General features: G+C 45.4%; 1 protein-coding gene across 2 annotated transcripts in view; it reads left to right on the top strand.

The window, feature by feature from the left end:
* Window positions 1–16,667, top strand: part of LOC147123239 (gamma-aminobutyric acid receptor subunit alpha-2) — a 547,289-nt gene that overhangs the window by 406,162 nt on the left and 124,460 nt on the right. For both annotated transcript variants that reach the window (XM_085969649.1, XM_085969641.1), the window contains one exon: window positions 6,793–6,945. In XM_085969649.1, the coding sequence (XP_085825775.1) occupies window positions 6,793–6,945 (153 nt within the window). The remainder of the gene's footprint in view (window positions 1–6,792; window positions 6,946–16,667) is intronic.

The following is a 16,667-nucleotide window of genomic DNA, read 5'->3' as shown; positions in this document are numbered from 1 at the left end:
ACAAATTCTCGGACGGCTCAGAGAGGCCAATAGCCTTTGCGTCACGATCACTAACCTCAGCCGAGCGTAACTACGCCCAGATTGACAGGGAGGCCCTCAGCCTAGTGTGGGGAGTGAAAAAGTTCAATCACTATCTGCACGGGCAGAAATTCACCTTGCTGACTGACCACCAGCCTCTTGTCTCCATTTTTAATCCGAAGAAGGGCGTTCCGGTGACATAGTGGTTAGCACTGTTGCCTCACAGCGCCAGGGACCCGGGTTCAAATCCGGCCTCGGGTGACTGTCTGTGTGGAGTTTGCACATTCTCCCCGTGTTTGTGTGGGTTTCCTCCGGGTGCTCCGGTTTCCTCCCACAGTCCAAAGATGTGCGGGTTAGGTTGATTGGCCATGATAAAAAAAATTGGCCCTTAGTGTTAGGGGGGATTAAATACGTGGGGTTACGGGGATAGGGCTTGTGTGGGATGGCTGTCGGTGTAGGGACCGGGTGCTAGGGTTTGGATGACCAGCCATGATCTCGTTGAATGGCGGAGCAGGCTCGAAGGGCCGAATGGCCTACTCCTGCTCCTATCTTCTATGTTTCTATGACTGCGCAACGACTACAAAGATGGTCACTTTTTCTAGGGGCGCACCACTATCAGATTGAATATATGGGCACGAAACAGCATGGAAATGCTGATGGGCTATAACGCCTGCCACTGCCTACTGCGGAGGAAGCACCAGCAGTGGATCCTGTCGAAATATTCCATTCGACTATAGTTGAATACCTACCGGTAACTAACGCTCGTATAGAAAAGGAGACCCGAAATGACCCGACACTGTCTCGCGTATATGATTTGACGGTGAAGGGATGGCCAGCACATGGTGACTCACTGTTGCCAGCATTCTCGACAAGAAGAGAACAGCTGTCAGTGTGCCGGGGGACCTTGATGTGTGGATCCCGAGTGGTAATTCCACCCAAGTTAAGGGATAGAGTGCTCAATGAGCTTCATGAGGGTCATCTGGGAGGGGAAAAAATGAAAAGCCTAGCCAGGGCTTATGTGTGGTGGCCGGGAATCGATAAACAAATCGAGGACCTGACCAAGAGCTGCTCAGGATGCCAGAAAGTCCAAAATGCACCACCACAGGCCCCTCTACACCCATGGGAGTGGCCCTCATCTCCATGGCAACGGGTGCATATTGATTTTGCTGGTCCATTCATGGACTCAATATTTTTAATAGCCGTGGATGCGCACTCGAAATGGCCTGAGGTCATCAAAATGTCCTCCACCACCACGGAGAAAACTATTGCAGTCCTACGGACCATTTTTGCCAGGAATGGCTTGCCAGAACAGATTTGCTCCGACAATGGACCACAGTTTGTGTCCGAAGGGTTCCGGAGGTTCTTGAAATAGAATGGGGTAAGGCATTACACATCCGCCCCGTATCATCCAGCCACAAATGGATTGGCTGAGAGGTTCGTACAAACCTTTAAGAAGGCAATAAAGGCTATGTACAATGACAACATTCCGCTGCAGCACAAGGTGGACAATTTCCTGTTCGCCTACCGGAATGCGACACATGCAGTCACCAACCAGGCCCCAGCCATGATGTTCTTTAACCGAAGGTTAAGATCTCGCCTGGATTTGCTCAGACCAAACGTACGAAGAGATGTTGAGAGTAAGTAATTCCAGCACATCCATGAGAATCCAACAAGGAGCTTCAATGTAGGGCAACCAGTCTTGGCCCGCGACTACCGAACAGAAAAATGGCAGCCAGGAACGATATGCACATGGCAGGGCCCACTAATGTACACAGTGGACGTTGGGGAGAGCATCATGAGACGCCATGCTGACCAGATCCTAGAGTCACAGGAACAAGTCAACCCCATGCCTCGCCCATACGTACCTGGTGATGAACCCGATGTACAGGTCGCATCTACCCCAGAAACAGTAGCATCGGAAGCTGATGAACCAACCGATGACAGGGGGCCAGAATCGCCTCCGCACCAAGAGCAAGACACTCGGGAAAGGCGCTATCCAGAAAGGATCAGGAAGCCTCCCCAAAGACTGAATATATAAATAGACTATTTTCAGCTAATGTTGCATGTTAAAAGTGTTAATTATAATTAGTTTGATATTTAATTGTTAAATGAGTGCTATGGTACTGTTAATCTAAAAGGGGAGGAATTGTAATGTATATACCTTTAAGGGGGGAACTACTTTTTACAGCTCATGTATACTGCAGTACCGGCAGTGACCACACCTGTATATAGCACTGAGTAGTAATCTGTGCAGACCACTTCCCGTGTGAGCCATGTTGAGTAAACACCTGTTATACCGTTCTCCTGCACTCTGTGTCTTATTATACACAGACACAACACTTGACACCTGAACGAAGTGGAGTGAGTCTCCCTGGAAGAGCGCGTCTCACTCCACTTTGCTTCACATTGGAATCAGTTTGCAACTTCACATACGATTCACACTCCAAGTTTAGGGTTGCTGTGAAGAGGTTTCTGCTTTGCATCACCTCTAAACTCTGGGAATGTGAATGAACCGTAACACAAAACCAAAGCTTTTAAAGCAGCTTTCGGCCCTCCTACATCTTCACTGCTACTGCTACTTAAACATCCCCATAAAATGTTAGCTTTCATACCACTAAACCTATTGAAATGTCATGTAGTGTTTACTTGCAGCCCATGAACCTTTGGAGCCAGTTATTTTTATTTCACCAATCTCATCGGAAATTTATGTTGAGAGTTATGAAATGTAGAATAAGGAAATATTAAATGACGTCTGGCATCAGAAGCATGCAAATATGTAGGCCCTGAATTTACTTACTGTTTTGGAATATACTTAGCGCTGGAATGGCACAGGGAGATTTTAAGGCCTGTGATTTGGAGCTTAAGCCACTTCTGTTGGGTTTCCGCCTCGAAATTGATGCACTCCAATTTCCGATGATTCATAAGACCTCCCTGCGATCCACTCGCTGAGTTCCCATAGAGCTCATTAACATTTATTTAAATGAGGGCCAGTGGCATTGGCACACTGAAACATCAGAAGTTACACACATAATGCAACAGGGTTGAGTCAGAATGAGTTAAATGAAGCCTACCTGTTTCCTGTAATGCCCGAGACTGGTGGAAGTGAGGAACCTTTGAGCCTGAAGAATGCAGAAACTGTTGCAGCTGATTACTAGAGCTGAGAAAGAGCTACCGGAATGCTTATTTCGCTTTTCATTCAGATAGTGCTGGACTTGCCTCTGACTGCCTGAGGGGTCATTAGACCCTCGGGATACTTTAGCTACCACTCATGGTGACAGGTTCCAAGGAACAGGTATGAAATTCCCAAAGGGCATTCCTTTGTTTGCTATCATAATGGAGGAGGAGGAGCAACATAAGAGGATGGAGGAAGGAACGTGAAGCAGCATTAGAGGAGAATGCACCCCAAGATATTACTCCCTTCTAAAGAATGTAAGGGCCACACAGATCCCATGTTGACCTTAGTGAGCAGCTCTGTGTTCGAAGAATGTGCTTCACCAAGGAGGCGATAGGAGAGCTGTATATCCTGTGGCTGTGAAGGTCACGACTACACTCAATTTTTACACCACCGGATTATTTCATGCAGTCATGGGGAATCTGTACAATATCAGACAGGGTGCCATCTGGGCATGTACTCATCAAGTGGCTGACACACTTTTCAGGAGAGCTAGGGAATTGATCCTGTTTGGCATCATAGCAAGACAGTAGCACAACAAGGCCATCAGTTTCATGCTGCTGCTGGGCTTCTTAATAAATGGCACCCACATTGCTTTGCAATTTTCTATCATTAATTCCCTCAAGTAATTGATGTTAGGGGAGATGATGTCCCATATTTTAAGATCCTGAGCTAGTTACCCCCCTTAACATAGTGCAGTGTAAAAGGTGACTTGTGCATCTATTAACTTTAGAGGATGAACGTGTGTTGGTGCCTATGATGGCCAAGGAAGAAAAGGGAGAGTGGCCAATCTCTTAGCTTGCCTGCCCCTGTCAGGTCATTGTACTTTTTTTCAACACTGGTTTGCAGTTCTGTGGATGACAGAGCTATTCAGTAACATATTCAGTGTTATTGCCATCTTCCTCCACATGGCACATGAGACACTTCTTTTTGTGCCTTCCGTGGAGACCCAGCAGTCTTTCTCTCCATTGCTGAATCTCATCCAGGATTGTCTGAAGGTCGTTCTCATTAAAATGCTGTGCTCGTCTTTTCTTCCTCCTTCCAATGCCCTGCTCCTTTTGGGTGGCTATGTCTGCTCCTCCACTTGGAGACATTGGGCCGTATTTTCCGATCGGAGACTTCCCGCGTGCGGAGGCCTCCGATCTGGAAAAAATGTACGCACTTACCTGAGGGCTCCCGAGGTGCGTATAGTTCCGATGCTGGGCCTCTCCAACTCCAAGTGCGCAGGGCCCACGTATCTCAGTGGCGCATGCGGTTCACAAGCGTCCCTGGGATCACGTGGGCCATGGGGGACCAATCAAAGAAGGGAATCTCCCTTCATACACTTGACAGATAGACCTGTCAAATATATGAATGGAGATCAATGAAAAAACATAGTAAAACTAAATAAATTTTTAAAAAACCATCACCTTTTAAAAATTAGCTGAAATTACAATAAATTAAATAATTTTAAAAATGTAATTTTTTGAAAAAAATAATTAAAGCTTTTTACGGGGCTAAAAATAAACTTTTTAAAAAGTATTTTTAAATGATAAATGACTGAAATTAAAAAAAAACTTTTTTCAACTCTTATCCTGGTAAAAGCAGGCCTTATGCTTAGAATTCTGATAATGTATACATAACTCTTTAATAGGTCAGAATTCTAAGAGTTTTCTGCGGGAGGAAGGGCTCCAGAAAGCGGAACTATCCGCCCGCAGAGGCCCTTCTCCAGGGCAGGCGTCCGATCTGTCAAGAGCATTCTTGACAGATCGGAAATGCCGGTTTTCAGTGCATGCACTGTGTATGCCTGAAACTGGCATTTCCATTGTCCCTACGGGCAGGTACACAGTGCGTACCCACCCATAGGGATCAGAATATCTGGGCCATTCTTTGAAAGTGGGCACAAAACCACACATTGGCCAACTATTACAACTATGTGACAGGCAATTCACTGCATCAAACATTCGCCGACTTACTTGCTGTTAACCCACCCTGCTGCTGCAATCTTCCACTGAACTATCAATGGTCATTTAAATGAGCTGATCACGTAACTTATGGTGAAGTCAGTACTAGACAGCATCAGTGAGGACAAGTCCTAGCTCAAGGGTACAAGACCAGCCTAAATTGCCCTGGCAAATTTTGGGTTGCACTTTTTAACGGATAGGCAGGTCAATATTCTGTCCATATGGTGTTTGTATATGGATTTAAACCATGGCTTATTACCTTTGTCAAAATCTATAATCTAACTAGTTTGAAAATAAACGATTATACAGTACACTGCAATATCACATTTTATGTTTTGTGTATATGTATACAGTGCATATAGTCCTTGATATGATTACATTTAAATAAAAGGGTCAATTTTCCGATGCATTATTACTTCAGCTTGTGATTCCAGAACTGGTTAATATAACCTCTAGATTAATCGGTGGGTATGGTCATAATGTTCGACTTAATGTGAAGGAGATGGCCTCTTGTCTTCTGTCATCAACAACAACAACTTGCATTTATATAGCACCTTTAACATAGCAAAACATTCCAAGGCACATCACAGGTGCATAATCAAACAAAATTTGATACCGAGCCACAATGTCACTCCAAGCTGCTGCGCTAGAATTTTATCAAATTTGCAAAGCTGACTTTTCAATTATTTGCACATCTGCCCTTGCTATTGCCTATTTAATTTCCCCTGCTGATGGTACTTCTAATGTTCCATGATACATTGAACAAAACTAAGACATGCATCTGTGGCTTTGCAGCAAGATGGTTATACTTAAATCAAGCAGATAATGTATACATAACTCTTTAAAAGGTCAGTTTGGTTAAGTTTATTAAATTTGGGTGAAAACAAATGTTCAGTATGTAGGGATTTTAGTGATGTAATTTTGATATTTATATCAAATCCACGGTGTTTTATTGTTGAAAAAGACAAAAGAAGCGTATGTCTTCCAATTTTTAAACAGCTTGTTATGAACAAATGCTAATAAGTATTAGGTTGTCTGTTCCTAGGGAACTCTCCAAATTGCTTCCATTTAAAATACAGAGCAAGCTGTATAATCTTCAGTTGTCTGCACTGTTGTATTCACATGTAACTACAGTTTTCCAAGTGTTAGTGAAGAACAAGCATGACTGTTGTATAGATATATCTTTCATTTAAGAAATAGCGAGAGTCTTGTGCAGGCTATCAGTATAGTTGCTGAAAACGATACTTCATGTATCTTTTCTTAGATTGTTTCAAAAGATCTATGAAGTCCTATAATGAAATGAAAGTTCCTCATTATCCATTTTGAAGTTTTGTAACTTGGCTAGTTTAATCATTTGACTTTGAAAACATTTAGATTTCACTGCTGTAAACCAGGAACCGATAGATCCACTTAAAATTATTTTTGTTTATAGAGCTCACAAGGTGCTTGTTTTCTAATATTTGGAATTTGACATGCTTACTGCAGGGAGATAGGGTAACTTTGAAACTCACCTTCTCCCATTAGTTGGTTTAAGTTAACTAAAGTAGGTAGTTTAGGTTTATAATTTGTACATAAAGTTTATTTAGAACAACACCTGACTTATATAACTAGTTTATTTCTTTCATTGCAAACCCACTCTTTATTGGCCTTTCATTTCAGGTGAATACAAAGTCATGACAACATATTTCCACCTGAAGAGAAAAATTGGGTATTTTGTGATCCAAACCTACCTGCCGTGTATCATGACTGTCATTCTTTCACAAGTGTCATTTTGGTTGAACAGAGAATCAGTCCCTGCAAGGACTGTCTTTGGTAAGTAGATTTAAAACAGTCAGTGGAATATTTAGAAGCTAACATTATACAGATGTGTTAGACAACTCCAGTGATAATATTGAACTAGCCATAGAGTCATAGAGTCATTAGAGCCATAACGGCACAGAAAGAGGCCATTCAGCCCATCGAGTCCATGCCAGCTCTCTGTAGAGCAATCCAGTCAGTCCCATTCCCCAGCTCTATCCCCGTAGCTCTGCAAGTGTATTTCCCTCAAGTGCCTATCCAGTCTCCCCTTGAAAACATTGAGTGTCTCCGCTTCCACCACTTCCGTCGGCAACGAATTCCAGGTCATCGCCACTCACTGTGTAAAAAGTTTTTCCTCACATCCCCACTGTACCTTTTGCCCAAAACCTTAAAGCTGTGTCCCCTAACCCTTGTACCATCAACTAATGGGGACAGTCTTTCCCCATCTAGCCTATCCAAACCCATCATAATCTTGTACACCTCTATCAAATCACCCCTCAACCTGCTTTGCTCTAATGAAAACAAATCCGGCTTCTCCAACCTGTCCTTGTAGCTAAGATCCCCCATCCCCGGAACCATTCCGGTAAATCTCCTCTGCGCCCTCTCAAGGGCCTTCACATCCTTCCTAAAGTGTGGTGACCAGAACTGGATGCAATACTCCAGCTGTGGCCTAACCAGTGCTTTATAAAGGTTCAGCATAACTTCTCTACTTTTGTACTCAATACATCTATTTATGAAGCCCAAGATCCCATATGCTTTGTTAGCCACTCTCTCAATATGTCCTGCCACCTTCAGGGACCTATGCACATTAACTCCCAGGTCCCTCTGTCCCTGCACACTCTTTAAAACTGTGCCATTAAGTGTATATTGCCTCTCCCTATTACTTCTGCCAAAATGTATCACTTCACACTTCTCTGTATTAAATTCCATCTGCCACATGTCTGTCCATTCTGCTAGCATTTCTATGTCCTGTTGTTGTTGATTGATATCATCATCACTATTTGCCACACCCCCAAATTTAGAAATTCTACTCTGTATTCCAATATCCAGGTCATTTATATATATCAAAAAAAGCAGTGGCCCCAGCACTGACCCTTGGGGAACACCACTGTCTACCATCCACCAGTCTGAAAAACAGCCATTTACCACAACTCACTGTTTTCTGTCCTTAAGCCAATTCCTTATCCAATCTGCCGTTGACCCACCTATTCCATGAGCCTCAATTTTGTTAACCAGCCTTTTATGTGGTACTTTGTCAAACGCCTTCCTAAAATCCATGTGGACAACATCCATTGCATTCCCTTCATCAATCCTGTCTGTTACTTCATCAAAAAATTCAATTATATTAGTCAAACATGATCTTCCTTTTACAAACCCGTGTTGGCTCTCCTTAATTAGCTTAAATAAACTGACTAAAATAAAAATGTTTATATATTTTCAATGGGATAAATATTTACGACTGACCCTTCACTTTTAAGCCTCGACACAGTGAGCTAGAAAGGCCAAACAGGCATTGGTTTTGCACAATTATGTTCATAATTTTGTTTGTGATTGATGAAGATTATTTCTGTATTGCAGCATTTGTATTTTTAAGGTATATGTACAAAGGCAAATGGGAAATGATCACTAAAATGTAACATTCAATTTACAAACTACAGAAATTGTAATGTTTGCTCATCATGATCACAGTGAGCTGGCGCACCACATCCTAAGATCATTATAAGCTAGTCTTTGTAAATGACAAGTTTTCAATGAATTATATATACATATAAGGTAATAATATCCGACTGGAAGATTACCCAACTTAACTAAGTTTGGTGCAGATTTGATGTGGATGAAATTACATTGTCCAAGCTTGTTGGAAAATACAGGTTAACATTAATTTCCAGAAATCGTGCAAGATCATCCATTCCAAAACCGGGTTTTCACTTAGCCAGCATGTTGCTGGCTGATTGTGATCTTGTTATGACTCAGTTTAAAGTTATGGAATTTCAAATTTTTCCTGTCAAGGAACAAATAAAATGCATTACCTGACTAGAATTGGGTGATGGAAACTTCCAAACATACTACATCTTTAATCTAAGCTATAAGCTGCTATTTTTTTTAAAAAAGGGGTTAAATGTTCTTACGTGTAGATTTTAGCGACCCTCAATAAAAACACAAGTAAGCACTATTTTGCCATAGCCGATGCTGTTAAATGCAAATTTGTAAGAGGGAATAAATGAAAATTAGCCAATCAAGACACTGTAATAATACTTGTAAAGCAGCTAAAACAGCACTAACCTGGTCACCATCATCAATGGTTTGCCTAAGGCAGGATCTGGCTCAAATTATGGAATTTCAAATTTTTCCTGACAAGGAACAAATAAAACGCATTACGTGAGTAGAATTGGGTGATCGAAACTTCCAAATATACTACGGGCTAGATTTTCAGTATAGACAGTTTTGGGGCGCTAACCTTAGCGCCCGCCCGAAGTTAGCGCCCGCCCCAAAGTAGCGCCCCGTTGCCGGAAATTCAGTGGCTTCGCCCTAAGAGGTTGGTGGAGCGCTAAAAGAGGCGTTCCACTACTATCTTTAGGCGCTAAGCCGGCGGTGCAGAGCGCAGCGCCCGAGTTCGGGCGCAGCGCACAGCAGACACTCTGGTGCCAGTGAGCTCTTAAAGGGGAAGGGTGCATGTGTTGTTTTCAAAGGCAGAGTCTGGGGGGAAAAGATGACGAGGAGGAGGAGGAGGAGGAGGAGGCACGCCATTCAGAACAACACACTGCATCCTTCCACACAACAGATGCAGACTGCCGTTTATCGTGCAGGAGGAGTGCCCTTTAATTTGCGCTCCCCAGGGTGTGTTGCGTTCCATTTTACAAACGCTCTGGACGCCAGCCGCACAATGGGGCGGTCCGACTGAAGTTTGGATTCGGGGCGGCCAAAGGGCGTTGCACGAGGATGTGACGTCATTTTCTGCGTGCGCATCCGGGCGGCCGCTAAACTTTGCGCCGGCGCTAACGGCCAACTTAATTTGGGGCGGGGCGCAAACTGCGCTGCGCCCGGGCGCTACACGCATAGCGCCCGAAAATCACTTCTCTTAAGGCGCTAACTGCTGGCGCAAGCAACTGAAAATCTAGCCCTACATCTTTAATCTAAGCTATAAGCTGCTATTTTTAATGAGAATTTATAATGGGGAACAAAGAAATGGCTGACCAATTAAATACATACTTTGGTTCTGTCTTCACAAAGGAGGACACAAATAACCTCCCAGAGATGTCGGGGAACTTAGGGTCTAATGAGAGGGAGGAACTGAAAGAAATCGGTATTTGTAGGGAAATGGTGTTAGGGAAATTGACGGGATTGAAGGCTGATAAATCCCCAGGGCCTGACAATCTACATCCTAGGGTACTTAAGGAAGTGGCCCTAGAAATAGTAGATGCATTGCTGGTCATCTTCCAAAATTCTACAGACTCTGGAACAGTTCCTATGGATTGGAGGGTAGCTAATGTTACCCCACTGTTCAAAAAAGGTGGTCGAGAGAAAACGGGGAATTGTAAGCCTGACATCGGTAGTGGGGAAAATGCTAGAATCCATTATAAAAGATGTAATAGCAGAGCACTTGGAAAACAGTGACAGGATCAGACAAAGTCAACATGGATTTACAAAAGGTAAATCATGCTTGACTAATCTACTGGAATTTTTTGAGGATGTAACTTGTAGAGTAGATAAGGGAGAACCAGTGGATGTGGTGTATTTGGACTTTCAAAAGGCTTTCGATAAGGTCCCGCACAAGAGATTAGCGTGTAAAGTTAAGGCACATGGGATTGGGGGCAAGGTACTGACTTGGATAAAGAACTGGTTGGCAGACAGGAAGCAAAGAGTTGGAATAAACGGGTCTTTTTCCGAGTGGCAGGCAGTGACTAGTGGGGTACCGCAGGGATCGGTCCTAGGACCCCAGCTATTCACAATATATATTAATGATCTAGACGAGGGAACTAGATGTAATATCTCCAAGTTTGCAGATGACACAAAGCTGGGTGAGCGTGTGTGCTGTGAGGAGGATGCCGAGAAACTCCAGTATGATTTGGACAGGTTGGGTGATTGGGCAGATGCATGGCAGATGCAGTGTAATGTGGATAAATGCGAGGTTATCCACTTTGGTGGCAAAAACAGGAAGGCAGATTATTATCTGAATGGCAATAGATTAGGCGAAGGGGAAGTGCAACGAGACCTGGGTGTCCTTGTGCGCCAGTCGCTGAAGGTAAGCATGCAGGTGCAGCAGGCGGTTAAGAAGGCAAATGGTATGTTGGCCTTCGTAGCGAGAAGGTTCGAGTACAGGAACAAGGATGTCTTGCTGCAGTTGTACAGGGCCTTGGTGAGACCACACCTTGAGTATTGTGTGCAGTTTTGGTCACCTTCTGAGGAAGGATGTTCTTGCCATGGAGGGAGTGCAGCGAAGATTCACCAGACTGATACCTGGGATGGCAGGAATGACGTATGAGGAGAGATTGGGTCGATTGGGCTTATACTCGCTGGAGTTTAGAAGAATGAGAGGGGATCTCATTGAAACTTATAAAATTCTAACAGGACTGGACAGACTTGATGCAGGAAGGATGTTCCCGATGGCGGGGGAGTCCAGAACCAGGGGTCACAGTCTAAGGATAAGGGGTAAGCCATTTAGGACAGAGATGAGGAGGAATTTCTTCACCCAGAGAGTGGTGAACCTGTGGAATTCTCTACCACAGAAGGCAGTGGAGGCCAATTCATTAAATATATTCAAGAAGGAGTTGGATATATTTCTTAAGGCTAAAGGGATCAATGGATATGGGGAGAAGGCAGGGAGAGGGTACTGAATTTTGATGATCAGCCGTGATCTCATTGAATGGCGGAGCAGGCTCGAGGGTCTGAATGGCCTACTCCTGCTCCTATCTTCTATGTTTCTATGTTTCTAAATCCCTGATCTCCAAACTGCCCTGTCTTGTGCCTCTTACCTAATATAAAAGATGAAAATTTTAATAATTTAACTGCGAAGTATGAAATTGTTGTGCATAATGGTTTCATGAAAATGGAGAAATTCCCAGTTCCCCCAATAGTTCTTGCTTGTTATAAGGATGGATGACTGCAGTGGTTACTTTGGGACTGATAATGTAAACCTTAAATTAAGCAGATTATCAAGAAAGGAAATATATTTTTTCAAAAGACCAGTATTCTTCAGAGATCATGCTATGATGAGTCTATCAGTATTACATATTCTAGCGTGTATAGCTAGCAGAGAAAAGAGCTAAATCTGCAAAGTTGTGCAGTTGTACAAATTACCAGATCATCTGTTGTAGTGAGTTGGTTGAGGGGTAAATTTTGGGCAGGACACGAGGAGAACTTCCCTGCTCTTCTAAAAGTGCCTTGGGATCTTATACATCCACCTGAGAGGGCAGACGGGGCCTCGGTTTAACGTCTTAGCTGAAAGACGGCACCTCCGACAGTGCAGCACTCCTTCACTGAAGTGTCAGCCTAGAGGGCAGCACGGTGGCATAGTGGTTAGCACTGTTGCCTCACAGCGCCAGGGACCCGGGTTCGAATCCGGCCTCGGGCGACTGTCTGTGTGGAGTTTGCACATTCTCCCCGTGTTTGCGTGGGTTTCCTCCGGGTGCTCCGGTTTCCTCCCACAGTCCAAAGATGTGCGGGTTAGGTTGATTGGCTATGATAAATTGACCCTTAGTGTTAGGGGGATTAAATACGTGGGGTTACGGGGATAGGGTGGGACATGTGTCGGTGCAGGCTCGATGGGCCGAAATGGCCTCTATCTGCACTGTGGGGTTCCTGTGATTTCCTGTGATTATGTGCTTAAATCTCTGGGGTGGGTTTGAACCCACAACCTTCTGACTCAGAGGTGATAGTGCTACCAGTGAGCCAAAGTTGACACCTTAGTGGGCATTTGGAATACTCGCAGGGCCCATTAAATGCTCACAAATCTTAGGGACTTCAAACTCCCCCAAGAGACCTTATCGCAATATAATCTATCTTGCGCATGCACGGTGTTTCAGTACATGTATAGAAGAGATATTTTGCACAAGGTATTGTGACACAATTTAATAATTCTCTGGGGCACCCATAAAAATAGCTGGAAACACTTCTGGATGCGCAGATCACTAGATAACTGTGTTCCTGTGAACTGCCTTGGAATGTTTTACTATGTTAAAGGCACTATATAGGAACATAGGAATAGGAGTAGGCCATTGAGCCCCTCAAGCCTGTTCCGCCATTCAGTGAGATCATGACTGATCTGCGACCTAACTCCATGGCCTCGATTTTAACTGAGCCGTGGAGGCGGGCTTGGAGGCATGCGGGGGTTAAAATTGCAAAAACTGGCGGGCTGGACCCCCCCCCGCCTGGTTCCCGACTCCGAGCCATTTTTACTCAGGTGTGTCTGATGGTCCCAAATCCGTCCCGCATCCAACTGGCGGGATTGGTCTTTAAGGCCCTTAATCACCACTAAATGGCCTCTATAATGCCATTTTAACAGTCCCTCACACTTTTAACCCTTTTCCCACGTAAAACACGCCTGGTGGGAATCATGACTGTGAAACCTGGCGGGAGCACTATTGGCTTGCTGACTATCAGCTGCAAGTCAACCATTAAAGAGGAGATTTGATCAGCCATCATTTGCAGGTGGCAGGATTTTTTGCCTCAGGCCTGGGGCAACTTTTACCAGGCTTAACCACATCTGTGGAAGGTTGGAGCCTCACACACATCTCCAGAGTGAACTCCTGGGAAACCCCTCTTGCCACCTTCACTCAGCGCTTCCTCAACGGAGGTATATGCCAGAAGCATGGGAACCATTTTTTTCCTTCCCTTCTGAGCATAAGAGGAGCTCGAGCATCAGGCGCAGAAGCAGCATAACCAGAAACAACAGCAGCACCAGCAACAGCAGCAGCAGCAGGAGCGGCAGGCTGCTGCTCACCCACCTGAGGCAGCACAGGCCAGAAGGGGCCAGCGCCTGGAAACCTGTCGGCGCAGAAGATACCCCCCAAACAGGGTCTACAGACACAGGGTCAGCTACCTCAACATGACTGAGCAGCAGTGCCAAAGGCGGCTCCAACTTTCGCAAGAGATAGTGACTGACATCTGCGCAATGCTACAGCAAGACCTGCTGCCCAGAGGCCCAGGTGGACACTCCTTACCAGTGGCCATCAAAGTCACCACTGCAGTCAACTTTTTTACGTCAGGCTCATTCCAGGGATCATCAGCAGACATCAGCGGCATTTCCCAGGCAGCCGTACACACTTGCATCACGCAGGTAACCGATGCCCTCTTTGCCCTCGCGCACAATCACATCCATTTCACCAGGGATCGCGCAAGTGTGACGGTGCGAGCGGTTGGATTAGCTCATCTGGCAGACTTTCCAAGGGTGCAGGGCGTCGTTGACTGCATACGTGTGGCCCTTAGGGCACCCCATCGCAATCCAGGTATTTTTGTCAACCGCAAGGGTTTCCACTCCCTTAACGTTCAGCTGGTGTGTGACCACAAGAAGGAGATTTTGCATGTTTGTGCCATGTACCCTGGCAGTTGCCATGACTCCTTCATACTGCACCAGTCTAGTGTGCCTCCGCTATTCAGGCCACCAGACCAACTTCACAGATGGCTACTTGGAGACAAGGGCTATCCCCTGAGGACTTGGCTAATGACGCCGTTGAGGAGGCCAGCCAACGAAGCTGAGGAGCGCTACAACTCCAGCCACATTTCCACCAGATCCATTATCGAGCAAACCATCGGTTTGCTGAAGATGCGCTTCAGATGCCTGGATAGATCAGGTGAAGCCCTACAGTACTCAGCAGCCAGGGTCTCCAGAATCATCATGGTTTGCTGTGCACTTCATAACCTGGCACAGCGTCGTGGCTTGCAGATGCCTGAGGACCAAGTGGCTCCTCACATACCCTCCTCAGATGATGATGATGAGGAGGAGGAGGAGGAGGAGGGCAAAAACGATCATCCTGCAGAGGACCAACAACCAGCGGCAGCATTAAACTAGAACATTGCTGCCCGGGAAGCAAGGAACGCAGTCATCCTGGCCAGATTTGCTTAGCCTAGCCAATCAAGCACTTTTGCCTCGCAGCTTCTTACCTGAGCATTGACAATGGCTAAGACCCTGCGGTTTCTTAGCTATTTGTCCAATTGCAAGTAATCCTAAGCCCTCAATGTGAAAGTCCCATTCACGAAATGACACACGCCACAAATACAGCAGTAGACATCAGACTTTTTTTGACAGAATTCATCTGATGGCTTTTTTTAACAATACATAAAATTTCACCCAAGAGACTACCCTTGTGACTACTTGTGCTTTATTTACCTCTTACACGTGCTCCTACGTCATGGTTCCCCTGTGGCTTCAGCAGATGTGGAGGGCCCTTGCTTACTTTCCTGCTGCTCCTGTCTCGACGCCTTTGGCGGGCGTCCTCTGGGGTGGCGAGCCTGTGAGGGCTCGTCAACAGTCTGCTGCTCCTGCGGCTGTGCAGGGGTTGAGACGTCTTTCTCACTTGGGTGTGGACTCCGGTGGGGCTCTGACCGAGGGCTCTGCAGTGGCATGGAAGTGTGAGCACCTGGAGAGGAACCCCCACTTCTTTGAGGTCTGCCACCAGCCTCCCTCTCATGGGTCAGCTCCCCCTCTGCGCCTGCAAGTGGCTGGACAGCACCTTGCTGCACATCAGGGGGGCCATGGGGACCCGTATCTGCAATGGCAGCCCTACTCAGAAGGATTTCCATGAAGGTCTGGTTTCTATGTTCAATAGATGCCCATCGCTCCTCAAGAGATGTCATTCTATACTGAACACTCACCATGTTTTCCATACCCTGGCGACTAAACTCCTCCATGGCCGTAGCCCTCCTCTCCTCTACCGTAGCCAGCCTTACCATGGAGGCAGCAATCATTTCCACGTAGGTAGCCATCCTTTCCGTGTTGATGCGTTCATGCGCCAATGACTCCACAAAGGCTCTGCTCATGTTCGCTATGGACTCCTCCATTCGCTCCACACTCACAGCGACCCTAGAGACAAAACCTGCTGTCCCCAAGGGTACACTGAGCTGGTGGTCCCCTCCAATAAATTACCAAGTGTAACCCAAGGCAGAGACTCCGGAGGCATACTGATCTGGTTTAAAACAGAACTTAAGAATTACATCAAATTTATAAAAAAGGGAGAAAACCATATGTGGCTCAAACTTGAGAGGGAGATTATCTCAAACACCCAAGATGTTTACATTTGCGCACTTTATATCCCCCCAATCGATTCCCCGTACTTTAAAGAGGACACCTTCTCCAACATGGAGGGGGAAATTATCCAATACCAGGCCCAGGGGAACGTGTTGATCTGTGGGGACCTCAATTCAAGAACGGGCGAAGAACCAGACTTCACCAATAATCAGGGAAACAATTACATTTTCGGGAATAACCACTTTGACATCCTTTCCCTTCCATACAGGCATAACTGCGACAAGCAGTCAAATACCAACGGAAAACAGCTACTACAGCTCTGTCGAAACCTGGGTCTGTACATTGTCAATGGTAGGTTCATAGGAGACCTCCTAGGAAGATCGACCTATTGCTCACCTCTTGGCTGCAGCACAGTAGACTATATGATTACAGACTTAGACCCATCCTCTTTCAGAGCATTCACAGTCAAACCACAAACAACACTGTCAGATCACAGTCAAATTACTATGTTCCTCAAAAAGACAGAAACAAACAACATAGAAACACAACCCAG

This window comes from Somniosus microcephalus, chromosome 2 (assembly GCF_052327205.1).
Source record: "Somniosus microcephalus isolate GS21.2 chromosome 2, FLI_Smic_1.0, whole genome shotgun sequence".
Taxonomy (NCBI): domain Eukaryota; kingdom Metazoa; phylum Chordata; class Chondrichthyes; order Squaliformes; family Somniosidae; genus Somniosus; species Somniosus microcephalus.
Note: the sequence above shows the minus strand (reverse complement) of the source record. Positions and strands in the feature narration are given on the sequence as shown.